This window comes from Aotus nancymaae, unplaced genomic scaffold (genome assembly GCF_030222135.1).
Source record: "Aotus nancymaae isolate 86718 unplaced genomic scaffold, 86718_ANA_hifiasm-v0.15.2.pri h1tg000041l, whole genome shotgun sequence".
Taxonomy (NCBI): domain Eukaryota; kingdom Metazoa; phylum Chordata; class Mammalia; order Primates; family Aotidae; genus Aotus; species Aotus nancymaae.
Window position 1 is genome coordinate 23,876,153 of NW_026988455.1, and position 15,201 is coordinate 23,891,353.

Here is a 15,201-nt window from a genome sequence, read left to right on the forward strand (position 1 = left end):
TGTCTTTTTATCATAACTTGTCTAAGAGACTAGCTCACCAGCTCTGGAGGTTGTGGATTCTTTCTCTGGCACAGTTTGAGGCTGAGCTGTTCATGAAGGCTTGTGGACTGGGCTCACCTCTGCACTCTTCCTTCGTGCCTGGAGCTGTTCCTTTCCTATGTCTCCTGGACCTTTTGTTTGGCTCTCAGACTCCTTAAATCTGTGGGATCTTCTCCCTGAACTCACCTTCCCCGACTCAGTAAAATAGAAAGCAAACTGAGAGCAGTCGGGTGAGGCACTGGGCTGGCCCTCTCTGTCCTGGAACATGGCAGCCGCGGCGAGAGTCCAGTTTGTTTTTCTGCCCTTGGTTTGGGTGGATGGGGCAAAGTGGCAGGTTCTGGACACCCAGGTGACTTGAAGTTTTGTTGATGAGTGTGTGAAGGTTAGGTGAGGGGCAAGCACACAGGGTTTTGGCTTTCCCTTCTGGCTGACTTTTGGGTCCAACTGTAGCAAATCGAGAACAGCCTGGCTAGACACTCCCTTTGTGACACGGTAATTGCCCCATAAACTGCATACCTCGATCATACCTCGGCTTTCTGTTGAAACTGCTCTCTGTAACCCTAATGTGACAGGCAAGCAGTCCAAACCCACGCCATCTTGGCCCCTGCGACTTGTGATAAGTAACTAAGGTCTGTAATTTCCACCCTACCCAGGCAATGTGTAAACTAACGCTTATCTTGACTTCTGTGAACCACTTATGTAACAATCGGAATGTCCAAAGCCCCTCACCCTCATCCCCACCCAGGAGGTGGTTTATGGAATGTCCAAAGTCCCCTGGCCCTCGGAATGTCTGAAGCCCCTCACCCTCACCCAGGGGGTGGTTTATGGGCATAAAAGGTCTTGACACCTTCCTTTCGGGGCCATGGGTTAGAGAGATTTGAGTCCTCCTTGGCCGCCAGCAGTAAAGACCCTGTAATTTGGCCTAGTCTTTGTCTCGTTGGTGATTTTGTGCTTGCTGGGTTACAACACCTTCTCCATCCAGAGAGACAGCAGCAAGACAACAGCCGCTTCCCTCTACAGAGTTGAAATGAGATGCGATGCTCTCAGGGCAAAGCACGTGATTTAGGTCAATTAGCTCTAATTTTCTTACTCTGGCTTTCAATTTCTGTCTTACGCAACGAGACAACATACAATCACACAATAAGGCTCAGGCATCACGTCGACCTAATATGACTTTTATTATTTTTTTCCCAAATCATAGTTTCCAATTTAATTTCTAAACTCCCAGTTTTAGACCTGCCTTATAAAAGCAAAAATTAAGTAAGCAAAAATGTAAAACTTTGGGAACCATAATTTATCATTTTCTAGTGATTGCTATCTTAGGAGCCCTTTACCTTTGCGCCAAAGGGAAGATTCCAGAGAGCCGCAAAGGCCACTATTTTTAGTTGCACTCAGCTGGGGCTTGGGTGCAGCCTATGCGGCCAGCCTCATTTTCTGTTCACTTATGTACTCAGGGTTTTCTAGATCCTGAGGTTTTGTAAGTGCCAAGAACCAAAGTAGGCATTTAAAACTGTCTTATTTTCTATTATAATTCAGTTATATTTTATTTCAAGTTTCACAGCAGCACGTTTGGACAAATCCCTGGGATGTTTGATTACAGCTGTGTAAATTCTGACTGCCTACCGGAGGACAAGGGCCCGAGGGGACTCTGCAGAGCTAAACCTGGTGATGTCGGGATAGAAATGAGCTCTGTTCCCACCCCCGGAAATTCACTTCAGTGTCATTTCATTGTCTTTAAAAAGACAAAATTAGCACGGAAGACTTATGTAGCTTTTTAAATTTAGGGCAGCTTCTACTTTACTCAGTGTCTGCTAAATTCCACTGTACTCTGCAGTTTATAAAGCTAATGGAAATTTCCCATTTTAAAATTAACATAGATTGTCCGCTCTGGTTTTTAAATTGATAAATTACGAGAGTGCTTTAGATGGCGCCGAGTTGGATTCTTGGATGCCAGCTTTCTAATTTATATGCACATGATACAAATGGGATAAAATGGAAGATGGGCCACATTTCCTCGCATTCTAGCTGCGGGTTCTGTATCGGAGACCCCAGTGTGTTTTTGGAAACAGAATCTATAAGGTGCGATGTTTTGGTGTGTGAGTGAGACAGTTTCCTTCTGGAAGAGGCATGGTTGTTAAGACCCTGGCCTCGGCTTGGACCTCCCTCTCATAAGCAACTCAAGGTCAGACATAACCAGGTCCATGCACATTTGTGTCTTTCCACAAGGTCAGACTTTTATTACTGCTATTTTAATCATAAAAGCCATGAGCTACATGGAGTTCACTCCGTATCAGAGCTGTGGGCACACAGGCTCAAGCCACTCCACAGGTCAGTCAATATTGTAAACCATACGTAAGAGTATACTCAATCAATATATAAATGTTACAGGTTAGACATTCCACATCAAACCGCATAACATTTAACATCAAGAGAAAAAGGGATAGGAGTAGGGATTAATAAACCAATCCACGGCAAATGACACGGACAAAGAGAGTGTCCTGGTTTGATCCAGATGGACAACAATGTCTTTCAAAAAAGAGTCTTTGATGTGGGCAGAGCCTTCGTTGGCAGGTGCTGGGTGCTCATCACAGTGACAGCATGATGGTGTCTCTTAAGAAGACTGTTTCAAGCTGGTGAAGTCCTGCTGTTTATGACCAGAGTCCTCCCTCTGGTGTGGACTGATAATAAGAGTATGCCTTTTCATGCCCTTCTCTTGTTGGGTGCTGTCTTTATAAATTAGGTAAACATCTGGTACCTGTTGGGATGTTGCCTTTTAAAATGTGAGATGGAGTCTTTTTCTAAGATGGAGTCACTTATGTCAAGGGTGCTCTAGATGCCTCCTGTGTTAGATCATAGCTCTGCTGATCACCAGCTGTCTTAATTTGAGCAAACCACTTGGCCCCTCTGGGCTCTGGCTCCTCACCTGTAAAGTGGGATGACGATAGTTCTCACATCACAGGCTGCAGCGAGGCTTCATGGACACTGTTCTGGCAAAGCAGCTGGACAGCAGCCATCAGATTGTGAAAGGTGATCGATTGTTATTACTTTTATAATTGTTATTTTTATATAGGTACCAATTTTCAGGAAAACGTGTCAATTTGTAATGCCTGCCAACGGACAGTTGCTTTTCCAAAATATGGAAAGGGCGATAACAGCATGTTCTCGTTTCTTGTTTTGGGCCTGGCAGATCATAGCGAATCACCACATGCGGTCCATCTCCTTCGCCTCTGGGGGAGACCCGGTAAGTACCCTTGGGATACTCTTGCTCTTGTTGAGAATTTCTGAGAAGGGATCGATCCCTGCTTCAAAACTGTGCTTTGCAAGACACTGTGAAAAAAAGTTAATTGTGATGCCAACTAATCTCCCCCTCCTGATTTCCAAAAAAGGTCATCTTGGCCATCATTTTATTTTTAGGGGTAACCTGGGACAAGGACCCTACATTAGTTTTCATTACATTAGCCAAAAGCTGTTGAAAATCCTGGAAGCACTGGCAATCTTACGAGGTGATGAAACAGCTCCCCAGGCCTGAGAGTTGCCACGGGCTTCTCACGCTGTCACTCTGCCCTCGACCTACTTTTTGTTTATTTGAACTCCATATTAATATTTTAAGTCTGCCTGAAGAACATGAATTTACTTAGTCTGCTTTATTCATAGCCACTTAAAATCGGCATTTTTCTCTCCAAGGGTAATACCGTAGCCTTTAATAGTTTGCTTTGCCAACAAGGAGGGAGTTGCAGAGCGAGAGTAAGAGGGAGACTTGAGAACAGAATGAGAACATTCTATTTTTGCTTAATATCTTTAAAGAGGAAGGTGGAATAACAAGGGAATTTGTTTCCCACATTTGGGTGGGAATGCTACAATAGGATGTCAGCATTCAGCTTCAGAGTGGCCATGTCATCTAAACTGAACTGTTATGAAGGTGAACTCAGAAAACCACCTCCTGCTCCTGGGGCAGGGCAGTATCCATTGCTGTGGACAGCCCAGGCCTGCAAAGAAACCAGGCAGGAAATTGGTCACAAAGGAGTGAGGCACAGAAGGGGAAGGGAAGAAAACAAAGTCAGCCCTTTCCAGAAGTGAGGAAGAGGAAGGCTCACCCTCCAGAATGTTCTCATCTGAATTTTCATGAGTCTAGGTAAAGTTTCCACTGGTTTGGAGAAAAGGTTTAAAATTAAGATAATAGAGTCAGTTTTTCCTGGAGCTGAATTTATTCAATTGAAAAATTATCTTATATCCTAAGAAGACATCCTTTTTACTTTTTTAGTGTTAAATAGGCTTTTAATATAAAATAATGTCCTGGTGTTTTGCATTCTTTAGCCAAATTATGAGTAGACAATTTTCAGATGTTACATAAAAGTTGACTGGTCCAAGATCTCTTCATCTCAAGGTTGGGGACCCTGTCTTTTTCTAGCCTAAGGAGGGGCTTTTCCCTGTGACTTTTCTACTTTTCTTTTCCTATCCCTTCTATTTTGGAAACCGGATTAGAAAATTGCTGTTGGCATATTGGAAGCCAAATTGAAGGAGCAACTTCAAAGGTAGACTCCAGAGCCTTGACGTTTCCAAAGAACCATACAATCAGGCCACCAATCTCGGCATCAGGGAAGCAGTACTTCTCCCTGTCCTGCTGGGGCAGCTGCCAGAGGCGAATATCATGGCCATGCTGGGCGTCGCTCCTGCCTGGGCTGGCAGGAGCTGCCATGAGAGGCTGGGGCCCCATTGCTACCCAGCAACCCCATCTCAGACCTTTAAGCCAAGATCCCTCTGCAGGGAAAGGATTTGCCCACCCAACAGATGGTTCTTTACCCTTATATCTCTGCTAAATTGTCAAAGGATGGTCAGAGCACTGTTTAGCCCTGAGGCTGTGCCTTTCCATAGGGTCAAGTGACTTGGGCCCTTTTTCATACTTAGGGTCTTCTTGTTAAAAGTCAGCCACAATGCCTTTCCCTTCTTTTTTTTTCTTCTCTTCCCTTGTCATGCCTTTCCTTTCTTTCTAATCCGTATAATTTCTTACATTGTATTGTAAGATGAAAGTCCTCATTGAGATGCATATTTAGAAAGTGGAAGTCTTCCCCAGTTGAACTCATCAAACAAGGTCTCACTCTATTGCCCAGGCTGGAATGCAGTGGCACCATCACAGCTCACTGCAGCCTTGACTTCCTGGGCTCAAGTGATCTTCCACCTCAGCCTCATGGGTAGCTGGGACTACAGGCATATGCTTCTACGCCCGTCTAATTTTGTATTTTTAGTAGAGAGAGGGTTGCACCATGTTGCCCAGGCTGGTCTCAGACTCCTGGGCTCAAGTGATCCACCTGCCTCCGCCTCCCAAAGTGCTGGGATAATAGGCATGAGCCACTGTACCTGGCCCAAGGAGCACTTCTTCAGATGCTGTCTAAATGTATTTGTCCGCCTGTTTGCTGCCTAATTTGCAGTGGTTGCCTGACTGCTTGCCCCTTGTGATGTTTGGAACCATTGTTTCTTAAATTTGGAGGATAACCCAGTGTGACAGTTAAAAGGCAGATGTCTTGTAGATCTGCATTAATAGCTTCCTTCAAGAGCTTTTCTTAAAGCTGTTTTAATGTTGATATTGTGAGTGAAGATACAAATATCTAGATTGTTGGAAGCCAAATACACTGGTTTGTGTCGAAACTATTTTATTTTCAGGATGTACACAGGACTATACTTTTTTTTTTTCAGATTTCCTCATCGCCTCTTATTTAAAAAAAAATTGGAAACATTTAGTAATCTTTAAAATAATCCACAACCTTTTATATTTTCTGTGATTTCTTTTTTCTGGTTTATAAAATGTCATAACACAGGACAGGAAGCTTCGTTACTTTCCATTTAAACAAATTCAAATGCATTTTACATTGTGCATGAGATTCCATTCCAAATTGATTTGTAACCATGAATTTAGCACATAGAGGTGTGGGTGAGAGTTGGAAACAAAGGGGATCGTGCAGTTGGTCTTCTAACTCTCACTTTTCTAGAGGGCTAAAGAGCTTTTGTTGACCTTCTTATCTATTTTTCTTGAATCACGAGGGATGAAATTGCAACAACAGTTTTCTTTGTCACAAGGTTGGTGAAAAAACATGATAAACTAAGTAAAAAGCAAATAGAAGACTTTGCAGAAAAGCTGATGACGATCTTGTTTGAAACATACAGAAGTCACTGGCACTCTGATTGCCCTTCTAAAGGGCAAGCCTTCAGGTGCATCAGGGTAAACAACAATCAGAATAAAGATCCCATTCTAGAAAGAGTGTGTGCGGAGAATAAGGTGGATTTTTTTCACCTGGGACTTCCAAAGGATCTGACCATATGCGTAGATCCCTTTGAAGTGTGCTGTAGGTATGGTGAGAAAAGCCATCCATTTACAGTTGCTTCTTTTAAAGGCAGATGGGAGGAATGGGAACTGTGTCAACAGATCAGTTATGCAGTTAGTAGAGCCTCATCGGACGATTCCTCTGGCACATCCTGCCATGAAGAAAGTTGTAGCAAGGAACCTCATGTCATTCCTAAAGTCAGCAATCCAAAGAATATTTATCAGGTTGAAAACTTGAAACAGCCCTTTCAATCTTGGTTCCAAATACTCGGCAAAAAGAATGTGGTGGACAGCCGTGTTGGCCTCCTGGGAAACACCATGGCTCGCAGAAGCACCCTAAGTGTTACAGGCCTGCCGTGCACCGGGTGGACAGGTACCACTGGGTCAACACACGCCGATGACGCAGCGACTGGGCACGTGGTGGGCGAGAGCTCAAAGGAGCACTTTTATTCTCTCTAAAATAAAAATGAGTTTAAGGTTGAGAGGCCCATGAAACAAAAAATGACCATATTAGGGACTAGGGTGCACAATGGTAGATCCTCTCATACAGATCATGACTCTGTTCTTAGCTGTACTTTTAATTCTTATTTAATTTTAAATGAAGTTTTATGTAATATTCGCGAACGTACCCAGTACGGTAATGGAATGAAGGTATTGACCTGTAATAAGACTTGATGAACTATGAAAAGTAATGGTTTAAATAAATGTTTTTTTAAAAAGTAGGATTTAGCACATAACTGGGAGACATTTTAATAAAGCTGACAATTCTATGTTGCTAAGTGTACATGTCACTTATTGCTTAATGCTTCAGTTTACTCAGTAGGAAAATGGTATTTTGAAACGACAAACAAGATAGACGAGAAAATGTTATTAATTCCCCTCTAAAAAGGGCATGGTGTAGTCATAACCTACTGTAATTAGCAGTGTTAAAAGACCACCATAAGAATGCCAGAACAATGGCCAGGCTCAGAGTGTCTAGGGGAGTGGGAACAGGGATAGCATAGACACAGAACAGCACTTTGCAGCTCTGTCTTTGGAACTTAGAGTGCTAGGATGACAAAAACATTGTTTTGAATGGTAATATATTTGCCTGCTCTGCCAGAAAAAGATGAATATTGGCATCAAAAAAGCTTAGCCATTGACCATCTGAGAGACAGGGACATATTATGTCTCTCTGTTCTCCCTCCTTCCCCACTTTGAGCCAGAGTAAGAATGTAAAAAAAAATGTCCTTGTATTCATTACTAATGCTGACTCTAATTTTGTTACCTGAATATGTGCAAAAATAAATTAAAAATAAACTTCTTATGTTCATACTTTTTATTTAACTCTAACCCTACTTAAAATGAAGGTTAAATAGAAGTAAACATTGTAAGGCCAATGACATTTAATGTAATATTACTTTGCTATCATGGACAAAATTTGCTGAAACTAAGTCTCCATTCTCAATGTGATGCTGGCCTGGCCACCATGGGGCAGAATCTTTTAAGTTCAATGTCTCTCCATTACCATGGGCACCTGGATGACTCAATTCTTCCACTAATTTCTTCTATTCAAGCAAAAACCTCAGTTGTACATCATGTACAAATGTAATGTCAATTTGCTGTATGTGGGCAAAGGAACCTCCCTGTGTCCTTTTCTTTCTAATTCTTTGAAAACCTAGCACTCATAATGCTGGAAGCCCGATTGCAAATCCTGGCATTGAAATTGTGTGCAGAACTTGATAACACAGTGATCATCTAAATGATCCCAGATACTCTTGTGTTAATTTTTAAGATAATCAGGAAATTAAAATAAAAATTTAAAAAATGCTGGTAACATCTCAAACACTGGAGAAAACACCTGTCCAACCCAAGGGTTTCATGGTTTTCAGCTTGAGAAACACTGGCGCTCTCTTAGATGCTCTCTAAGGATCCTTCTGACATTCACGTCTCCTGAGTTCAGGAAATGTCTATGAATACAAGCTGTCACCCTTGTTTTTGCCAATAACTTCAGATTCTGACCAGATCGTCCTTGATGGAAATGACCAGAAGCCAGTTTGACCAGGTGGATGATCTTTCACTTCCTTTCCCTAGTGAGTCTGTGAATACACCAGAGAACAGTGTCCTGAGCAGAAAAGAAAACAGCTCAGCTGAGTGACTGGGGAAACAGCACCATTATCTCAGGAACCGCTGGAAGAATTCTACACTGGTGTGGTCTTGGGCTGTGTAAGATCCAGCAGGATGGTGTGTGGAGAAGTGCCCAGCACCACCCACCTGATCTGACAGCAGATGTCCCACAACAGTGACATGCCTGCCCCATACTCACTCTCTCCCTCATCCCTCTCTCCTTGGAGAGCTTTGTAGGGCACTGTGTAGAGAGAAAGAGATGTCTCCTTTGCCCACAGAAAAAGCAATGGAGGAAGTCATGACAGAGGCTTTTTGGTTCTGGCAATATCGGGAGTGTATCAATAACCTGAAAACCCTTCAAAGCAATGGCATCTGGGAAATGCCTGCCTGAATGGGGTAGACTTTTACCAGTTGCCCCATGGATACTTGAATGTTGAAAATATCAACTTTGCAGAGGAGTCCTTCCTGCTTTCAAGAGAATTATAGTTTCCTCTGCTTATTTGTTTAGGAATTAAAACGGACATGGCTGCCTTGGTCTACTTTTGAGGTCACCCTTTCCCCTATGCACTGATTACGTGAGAAGGCAGGCAAAGAAACTCACATTTCATACACAGGGATGAGACTTCTAAGTAGGGCTCATATTTTAAAAACATATTAAAGGATGAAGATCACTATTTATGTCCAAGAAGAAAAGAACCATTACATCTCATCCACCACGAAGGCAGTGTTGGCAGTCAGCCTTTAAATATTCACTCTGGTTTTCTTCTAGCCTAGTGGTTCTCAAAGTGTGGCCTCCAGACCAGCAGCAGCTAGAAACTTGTCAGAAATGCAAATTTTGAGCCCTTACCCCAGAACTACTACCAAATTGGAAACTCGGGCATGGCTCAGTGTTCTATTTTAACAAGCCCTGCAGGGGATACTGATACCAGCTCAAACTGGAGAACCACTGGTGTAGACAAAGGTGAAAGAAGTGGTTCTCTACTTTGGTTCACATTACAGTCATCTAGGGAGCATCTAAAAACTAAGGCGAAGGCCTCACATCCAAACCAATTAAATCAGATTATCTGCACATTGGGACACAGGTATCAGTGTTTCTAAAGTGTCTCAGGCAATCCGACATGCCTTTTCTCCTTGCTGCTCAAAGTGTGAATGCCCTTCTAACCAGCTCCCATGGATACTGAGACACTGCAGCTTCAGTATACATGGGAGCTGGTTAGAAGTGCAGGGCCTCAGACCCTACCTAGACCTGCTGAGTCAAAGTCTGCAATGTGAGACCTCTGGGTGGTTGCTACTCACATTATATAGCTTGAGTCTTCTGTGGGCAGTTCCTTAGGCAGCATTTGATTCTTCAGCTGTGTGGTAGTTGAGTCCCTCTAGACTCTCTGATTCATGCCCCGTGTCCCTAACTGTGTGGTGTCTCATTTGTGATTAGTGATATAGACATCTCTTTTTTCTTTAACAGGACACAACTGATTATGTTGCATATGTGGCTAAGGACCCTGTTAATCGCAGAGGTAAGTGGTGCTTGACCCTTATCATCTCTCATTTGTGTACAGCCAGCCTTCACATTATATACGAGCTGGTCCTCATTATCTCAGCCTCCTCCCCACAAATGAGCAGTGCTATCTTGTATTGCTAAGGATGAATGAGGTTTGCAAGGGTTGTAGGTCTCCTGGCTTGAGCTAGGAGGTACTGGACGTCTCTGACCACCAAACACACACCTGTATCCAGATTGCTAGTTTGGCACAATCGATTTACACACAAGCAGCCCCCCTGCCCATACTCTCACAGTGGCCTCGGTTACACCTGGAAGACTCCACCTGCTGCCTGTCCTCCTGCCCCACTTCAGCTCCTGGTGTGTGCTCAGTGCCCACTAAGCCACCCTGAGCTACTTCACTCTGCCCTGGCAGCCCTGGAGGCCAGTGTCTGCTTATACCCCTTTCAGCTTCTAAGTCCTCAGGCACAGGCTGGATGGGAGGAATCATTTATAAAACCAAAGCCCATTGGATGGTAGCATGCCTGGGGTGGGTGGGACTGACCAAGGCGCCCTACCCTGAAGTTCCAGGCAGCACAGCTGCAATTTAAAACTCATTGGTGAAATTACAAACGGAATTAATAACAACACAAAACAGCACTTCCTTCACTACCCTCCTACCCTAGGTACCAAGATTTTCTAGTTTGCTTTGCATAATTTTTATCCGTATACATATGCTCTCTTTTTAACATTTTAATACAAATGAGATTCTAATATTCTGTTTTGCTACCTTACCCTGCAATGCCATATCTTGGACATATTTTTAAGATAGCCCATATGGAACAGATGAACCAATCCATGATGTGGCTCTATGGAGAACTGTCCCCCCCGCCACCGTCTAGGGACCTTACAAAAATCTCAATGCTCAGGCCTCAGAGAGTGGGGCCCAGGCAACAATATTTTCTATAAGCTCTTCAGGTGATTTCAAGGCACCGCCTAGTCCGGGAAATAAGACTTAGGTCCAGATCCTGAAGCAGTTTAGCCCTGAGTCATTTGACTTCATTTCTCAGGGGCAAACCTAGGGTACTTTCTGCCCACAATACAGTCCCTGCCCAGCATCCTGGGATAAGGATGGATTCCACATGTCCCATGGCTGCTGCACCAGGCTCTCTCAGGTCTGCATGCGGTGATATTGTGAAGACAAGTGCCGACCTATGATGCAGAGGAGGCTCTGCACTGCTTTTGGTGCTCGAGGGCCCCACCAACACAGGGGCCGTCTTATGGACTGAATGTTTACATCACCCCCAAATGTACGTGTTAAAATAGAAACCCACAATATGATGGTATTGCATTAATTAAAGGCCCCAGTGAAAGGTGGTGCCTTTGGGAGGTCATTAGATCATGAGGGGGAAGCCTTATGAATGGGTTTGGTGCTCTTGTAAAAGAGACCCCAGAGAGCTCCCTCACCCTCATTCCACCCACGTGAGGACACCGCAAGAAAGCGCTGTCTGCAAACCAGGAAGAGGGCCCTCAGTAGACACCGAATCTGCTGGCACCTTCCAGCCTCCAGAACTGTGAGAAACAAATGTCTGTTGTTGAAGTCACCAGCCTGTGGTGTTGTTACAGCAGTACAGGCTAAGACAGGCCCTTTGTTTGAGATAGTTAGTGGGAGATGCTCGCTCGCTACTTCCACCTATCTGTTGCCTGTAACAAACTACTTCAAGCTTAGCAGCTTAACAACCACGATTTTATAATAGAATGTGGGTCAGGAATTCAGGCAAGTCTCAGCTGGTCAGTTCATCTGCCCAAGTGGCATCGACAAGGGTCATCGAATGGTTTTTAGCTAGAGTCTGGGCTAGTCTAGAAGGTTTAAATTGGCTTCGCTTCCACACCTGGGACCTTGGCAAGGATGACTATAGGTTCAGCCCTCTCCATGGAATCTCAGAGACTCTCCAAGTGGCCCCTTCATCCCTCACGGAAGTAGGGCTTTCTACATGGCAGCTTTAGGTTCCATGAGACCCAGAGCAGATGCTTCCAGAGCTCTGAAAGGCCAGGCTCAGCACTGCTTCCACCATAGATTTACTAGTCACAGCTGTCAGCCAGGCGTGGTGGCTCATGCCTGTAATCCCAGCACTTTGAGAGGCTGAGGCAGGCAGATCATGTGGTGAGGAGATCGAGAGCAGCCTGGCCAACATGGTGAAACCTCGTCTCTACTAAAAATACAAAAATTGCCTGGGTGTGATGGTGCACACCTGTAATCCTAGCTACCCAGGAGGCTGAGGCAGGAGAATCACTTGAACCCGGGAGGCGGAGGTTGCAGTAAGTGGAGATTGTACCACTCCACTCTGGCCTGGTGGCAGAATGAGATTCTATCTCAAAAAAAAAAAAAAAAAAAAAAAAAGCTGTCACAGCCTGCTCAGACGCAAGGGGAAGGAAGCCACATGTACCCTTCAAGGAAAGAGTGTTAAGGAATTTGCAGCCATCTTTATCCCTCAGCCCTCCTTTCACCACATGTGAGTAGGTCCCGCGTCTCGGATGACAGTGTGGGCAGGGATGGAGGGTCTAGCTGCGTCCCTCCAGCAGCCCAGCTGTGAGCACGCTCTGCTCCATCTCATCAGTGTCCCTATTAGGATGACTTCCTCTATGAAGGAGCCAGTGGCAGGGCTTTCTCCCACCTGCTCTGTTTTCCTTCTTCCTCCCCTAGGCCATGTAGAGGGGTTAATTTAGGAAGATTGACCTCTACCACTGGGCACAGTAGCAAGAAATTCTGGGTGTGAATGTTCTTATTTGGACGGTTAAACGTCCAAGTCCCCACACAGAGGCTCCTAGATGTATGTGTATGAGCAGGCCTTGTAGTGTTGTGGCTGCAGGCACAGCCCCTGGGGACCATCAGGGACAGACCCATCCCAGAAAGTCTTCTATAAAATTTTACAGTGGTGGGTTCAAGTCCTTTGCTGCTGTTATTGTTTGTCTTTTTCCATGCTGATTCCTGCTTCTCCATTCTTGCATGTATGTGTGGTTAATCTAGAATAATTCTAATGAGAATCTGTATTTGTCTCTCTGGTGTCAAGAATCCATTGCTTCTATAGTTAATCCAATCAAAGGACAAAAGCTCTCTGACCCAAGTCATTGAGTTGGATGGTAACCACCACCACCACCATCACCATCTCAAAGAGATAAGGGTGGAAGATGAGCCACGTTTCATGAAGTTGGTAAATTACAGCTAACAGTCAGGACCGGTAGGAGACCTAGGCGATGACTACTGCTACCTGTTGGGATGCAGCTGTTAGAAAGTCAGGCTTTGCTGCATTCTAACATACCATTTTCTTTTTACACTGGAACTTTCATTACTACTGGGTGACTCCCATCCCCTACAACCTTATGTATATGTTAGACAGTTCCAAATGGACTGTTTGGGTCACAAAAGTAGCTACCAAATGATGCTCAAATTAGGCATAGATGATGCTGAAATCAGACGTATAACTACCTACAGAAGGCATGTAATTCGTATAATTTATCATCGTAATAGTATCCCTGATCAGGTGCCCTCTGGTACTTCCTGGACCGAGATATGGAAAGTCCTTTTCTATACAGTAGTTCCCCCTTATCTGGGGGAGTATGTTCCATCCAAGCCCCCCAGTGGATGCCTGGAACCACAAACAGCACCGAGTCCTACACATACTATGTTTTCTTGATCTGATAACTGAGTCAGATACTAAGTGAGTAGCAGGCAGGTAGCATATGCAGTGCAAATACTCGGGACAGAGGGAGGATTCACATCCTGAGATGGATTAGACAAGATGGCATGAGATTCTATCACACTACTCAGAATAGTGTGTAATTTAAAACTAATGAATTGTAACTTTCGGAAAGTTCCCATGTAGTGTATATTTGAACTGATGTTGATCATGGGTAACTGAAACTGCGGAAGGCAAAAACCTCCGATAAACTGTGATGGCTGTGCTTAGGTGGTGCTGACCCAATGGGAGAGAAGCCCACGTATCCAGCCTGAACACCAGCTCCTAAGACATCTTGGTGCTCTTTTCCCAAGATTTTCTGAAGAACAGGAGGTCTTAGGACTGAGGGGACTTGAGTGGGGAGCTGACATGGGTAAGACGATGCTTCCCACAGTGAAGCTTACTTATCCTGGGCTTCTCAAATACAGTGGTTTCAACAAAAGGATTTCTGTTTCCTTTGGCCCCAAGAGGTGACTTGCTGGAAGAGGCCTTACATATTATGAACTCATTGGTGGAAGTAACACAGCACTGCTTCTAACTTCTCTTTCTTGGTAGCAAAGCCTCACGTGTATAACAGGTGAAAGCAATGACTTATGTTTTTTAACCAGGTGGTTAAATATTCCATCGAATGACATGGTAGCAGGTGAATTTCCTGATGGATGGATATTTCCCACTTTTGGCTACTATGAGCAGTGTTTTTTACAAACAAAGCCAGGCTCTGTGCTTTACATACCATGCCTGGGCTGAGACTGCTGAGCACATTTTTCCAGCCCTGGCCTCTGCCTGAAAGCCAGCTCTGGATCTCCACTTGGGAGTCTCACAGGCCTCTCAAACGTAGGCAGTCACAGATAAGTCCAGCACTTTCCTCCTGCAGAGCACCCGCTGGTCGCTATCAACAGCACCCCCTCCCTGACTTCCCCAGTTCTCGGCCTTCTTTTCTTCACCTGCAACTGCTGGCAAAGCCTTCCATCTTACCAGTCCTTGCTACTGCCCTGCTGCCCCCTGACAGGCTCCACAGTTCATCAGCAGGTCACTGTGTGCCTGTTTTTCCTCTCTAAAGGGTTTTGTTCACACGGGAGCCAGAAGGATCCTTTTAAAATGGTGCAATCTTGTTCCTCCTCTGCTCACTCCAAATAAAATGTCCCATTTCCCCAATGCCCACAGGACCCTCTGTGAGCTCACTCCCACTCCATCCCATCTCTCATCCTATGATCCCCTCTCCCTGCCACTCCAGCTACACTGGCTTCCAGGTCTTCCTTGACCCTGACTGTGCCAAGCAAGCTCTTGCCTCCTGGGCCCTGGGCCTGGGCCTTCTCCCATCAACCTTCCTGGACTTCTCTCTCTGACTCCCTTCAAGAATCTTCTCCAGTGCCACCTCTGGTGCCACCTCCCCGATCATCCTGTGTACCATCCTATACCAACCGTCTTCCGCCACCATCCTCCACCACTGTCCTCCACCATGTCCTCCATCACCATCCTCCACCACATCCTCCACCACCATCCTCCACCACTGTCCTCCACCACCGTCC

At 44.9% G+C, this 15,201-nt stretch overlaps 1 protein-coding gene and 1 pseudogene across 1 annotated transcript in view; both read left to right on the plus strand.

Moving 5' to 3' along the window:
* Nucleotides 1-15,201, plus strand: part of SHC3 (SHC adaptor protein 3) — a 161,909-nt gene that overhangs the window by 98,091 nt on the left and 48,617 nt on the right. Inside the window, exons 5-6 of the mRNA XM_012463356.2 lie at nucleotides 3,227-3,280; nucleotides 9,924-9,975. Coding sequence (XP_012318779.1) covers nucleotides 3,227-3,280; nucleotides 9,924-9,975 — 106 coding nt within the window. The remainder of the gene's footprint in view (nucleotides 1-3,226; nucleotides 3,281-9,923; nucleotides 9,976-15,201) is intronic.
* On the plus strand, nucleotides 5,941-6,837 carry LOC105724615 (protein BTG4-like; annotated as a pseudogene).